This window comes from Trichechus manatus, unplaced genomic scaffold (assembly GCF_000243295.1).
Source record: "Trichechus manatus latirostris isolate Lorelei unplaced genomic scaffold, TriManLat1.0 scaffold00049, whole genome shotgun sequence".
In the NCBI taxonomy this organism is placed as follows: Eukaryota; Metazoa; Chordata; class Mammalia; order Sirenia; family Trichechidae; genus Trichechus; species Trichechus manatus.
Window position 1 is genome coordinate 11,365,159 of NW_004443985.1, and position 2,842 is coordinate 11,368,000.

Here is a 2,842-nt window from a genome sequence, read left to right on the forward strand (position 1 = left end):
ATAAGGACAAATACATTGAAATCACCCAAATGAATCTTAAGTTTTAAGATGTTTTTCAGTCTTCAGACCTAAACAATTTAAGTTTTGATAAAGAAGCTAAAATTAAACGTTTTCTCTCCTGTACCTTTATAAAGCAGTAGCTGTGCAACACAAATAGGTATTTTAAAGTTATACTCCATTTCTTTTATTTCAAAAACCAAAAACAGAGTTTCACCTTCTAAGAGCAAGCAAAGGCAATTCTGAAACCCAAAAATGCAATCCTGATATATTTTTATCTGAATCATGTGAGTAAAAATGAAATTTTTACACATGTTAAATAGTTCAGTTAAAAAAAAGTATCTTCATTTTATGAGTTAGCTAGTTTTCTTTCATCCTAGATATCAAGACAATGTGTTACAAACAGTATAAGTACAACTCATATTTATAACTTTAGACTGATATATCAGTAACAAGTAGATCTCCTGAATAGTGAAAAGTTACCCACACAACTTTATTATCCATTTTTAAGTTTAATTCTTCTGCATCTGAATCAAAGTATACATTATTTAAAGTTCTTAGAGGCAGGTGGAGGATTATCTCTTGAGACTGTCAGCCTGAGACCTGCCAATGCCAGATGTGCACTAGAACCCTGTCTGCAGGTGCCAGTGGGTTAATTTCTCCTGACAGCTGGGGGTAGGGGTTGGAGGAAGGTGCTCTGATTAGACAACTAATTCATAATGAAAGCAAAAGTAATACCAAAGAATGATAATTCATTTAAAATTACTAATTTATAGGTGACTATAAAAATAAAAGCAGCCATAAGAAGTCATTTCAGACACAGAAACGAGCACGACACAATGCCAAGTCTAAGGAACTACTCTTTCCTCTTCTTTTATCCACTCCGTCCATCAACTGCAAAGGTCATTCCAAGGAGATGGCATCACAGGGACACAAATGTTCCCAGCATCCAAACATTATGGACACAATCTTAAAACTACAGTTGGCACGGCCTGGCTCTCCTTTCCTTGGGCACAGCAGCCCATCATTCTCACTCAGAATTACTGTATTCCCTCAATGAAAAAGACTCCCAGGGAAGGTGAATAAAGGGTGGTCAGTAAAACAGCCTATGTCAGCCAAATTTACACAACTTTTTGATGGCCACTCCGAAAGATCCAAACCCAAACAAAACCTGATGCTATCAAGTGGATTCCAACTCACAGCGACCCTACAGGACAGAGTAGAACTGCCCCATAGGGCTTCCAAGGAGTGGCTGGTGGATTTGAACTGCCGACCTTTTGGTTGGCAGTCAAATGCTTAACCACTGTACCACCAGGGCTCCATTTCAAAAGATAGGTTTTTAAAAAGACACTTCTGCAGTAATACTGCCATCTGCTTTTCTAATTACCCATCATGTACAGGTGTTATTACGCTCATGGAAGCAGTGGTCAGGAAATCAAACGACATACTGCATTGGGCAAATCTGCTGCAAGAGACCTCTTCAAAGTGTTAAAAAGCATAGATGTCACCTTGAGGACTAGGATGTGCCTGACCCAAGCCATCATATTTTCCATTGCCTCATATGCATGTGAAAGCTGGACAATGAATAAAGAAGACCACATAAGAATTGATGTCTTTGAATTATCGTGTTGGCGAAGAGTATGGAATATACTTCATACTGCCAGAAGAACGAATACGTCTGTTTTGGAAGAAGTACAGCCAGCATGCTCCTTAGAAGACAGGATGGCGAGGCTTCATCTTATGTACTTTGGACATGCTATCAGGAGGGACCAGTCCTTGGAGAAGGACATCATGCTTGGTAAAGCAGAGGGTCAGCGAAAAAGAGGAAGGCCCCAAATGAGATGGACTAACACAGCCGCTGCAACAACGGGCTCAGACATAGCAACAACTGTGAGGATGGCGCAAGACCGGGCAGTGTTTCGTTCTGTTCTACAGAGCGTCACTATGAGTTGGAACCGACTTACGGCACCTAACGACGACAATAATTATGGCCTCATTTTTTACCTTCCACTACTCTGCTTAAAATTTTCATTAGAATATTACATATTAATCAATAAAATGCAAGTAGGTTTATATAATACAGGAGTATTTCCAAAGAAAACATACATATATTGTTGCCTAGTACATTTGTTTATGTATCTTCCACTTAGAAACGTAAGGGGAGAAAAGAAAAAGAACAAGGCCTGTCTTATTGGGATTCCATTAACAATTCAGTAATAGATAATGTCACACAATAAATCTACCTTAGAATACACACACGGGGGTATTTTATTTATTTATATGTATATATATACACACACACGTATACGTTACTAGAAAGAAATGAAAACAAGTCCATGTTAGATCTGATGTTTCTTCTTTCTCTGTCAAAATCACCAGAATAACTTGTTTCTCCAGAACACACATATCGAATTTTTTCTCTATATATAACTGTACTTCTGGGAAAAAAATGTTCTTTACTAGTAATTTGGGGGAATATTTTTAAATTGTAAATAAATTGAAAGCTGCCTAGAAGTTATGAAAGCTGAAATACTGGTACCTCAGTCAAAGGGTGAGAAGCAATTCATACATATTAATTCACTGACTACTTGACTCTGAGGCTAAGGATTAAATTCAGATCATATTATAAAAATGGAATTTGATCTTTATATGAATGTTTGAATTTTACCTTGAACTTGTTCAGAACATCTCTCCCTGGCCTTCTCTCTCATTATTTTAGGGATCAAAACATCCTTTTCAACATGTCTGAGATGCTGGTCTGGAAAAAAAAAAAAAAACAGATTATTCTTTAGTAAAATTTGTTAGTTCAACTTACAAAAACAACACAGACCTGTTTTTAAAAATC

At 37.1% G+C, this 2,842-nt stretch overlaps 1 protein-coding gene across 6 annotated transcripts in view; it reads right to left on the reverse strand.

Moving 5' to 3' along the window:
* The window catches only part of CMC1 (C-X9-C motif containing 1), a 101,146-nt gene that overhangs the window by 77,089 nt on the left and 21,215 nt on the right, over positions 1 to 2,842 (reverse strand). For all 6 annotated transcript variants that reach the window (XR_002824281.1, XR_002824283.1, XR_002824282.1 and 3 more), the window contains exon 2: positions 2,666 to 2,755. Coding sequence is in view for 3 of the 6 variants with exons in the window: in XM_023732255.1 (XP_023588023.1) it covers positions 2,666 to 2,755 (90 nt within the window). In the remaining 3 variants the exon portion in view is untranslated. The remainder of the gene's footprint in view (positions 1 to 2,665; positions 2,756 to 2,842) is intronic.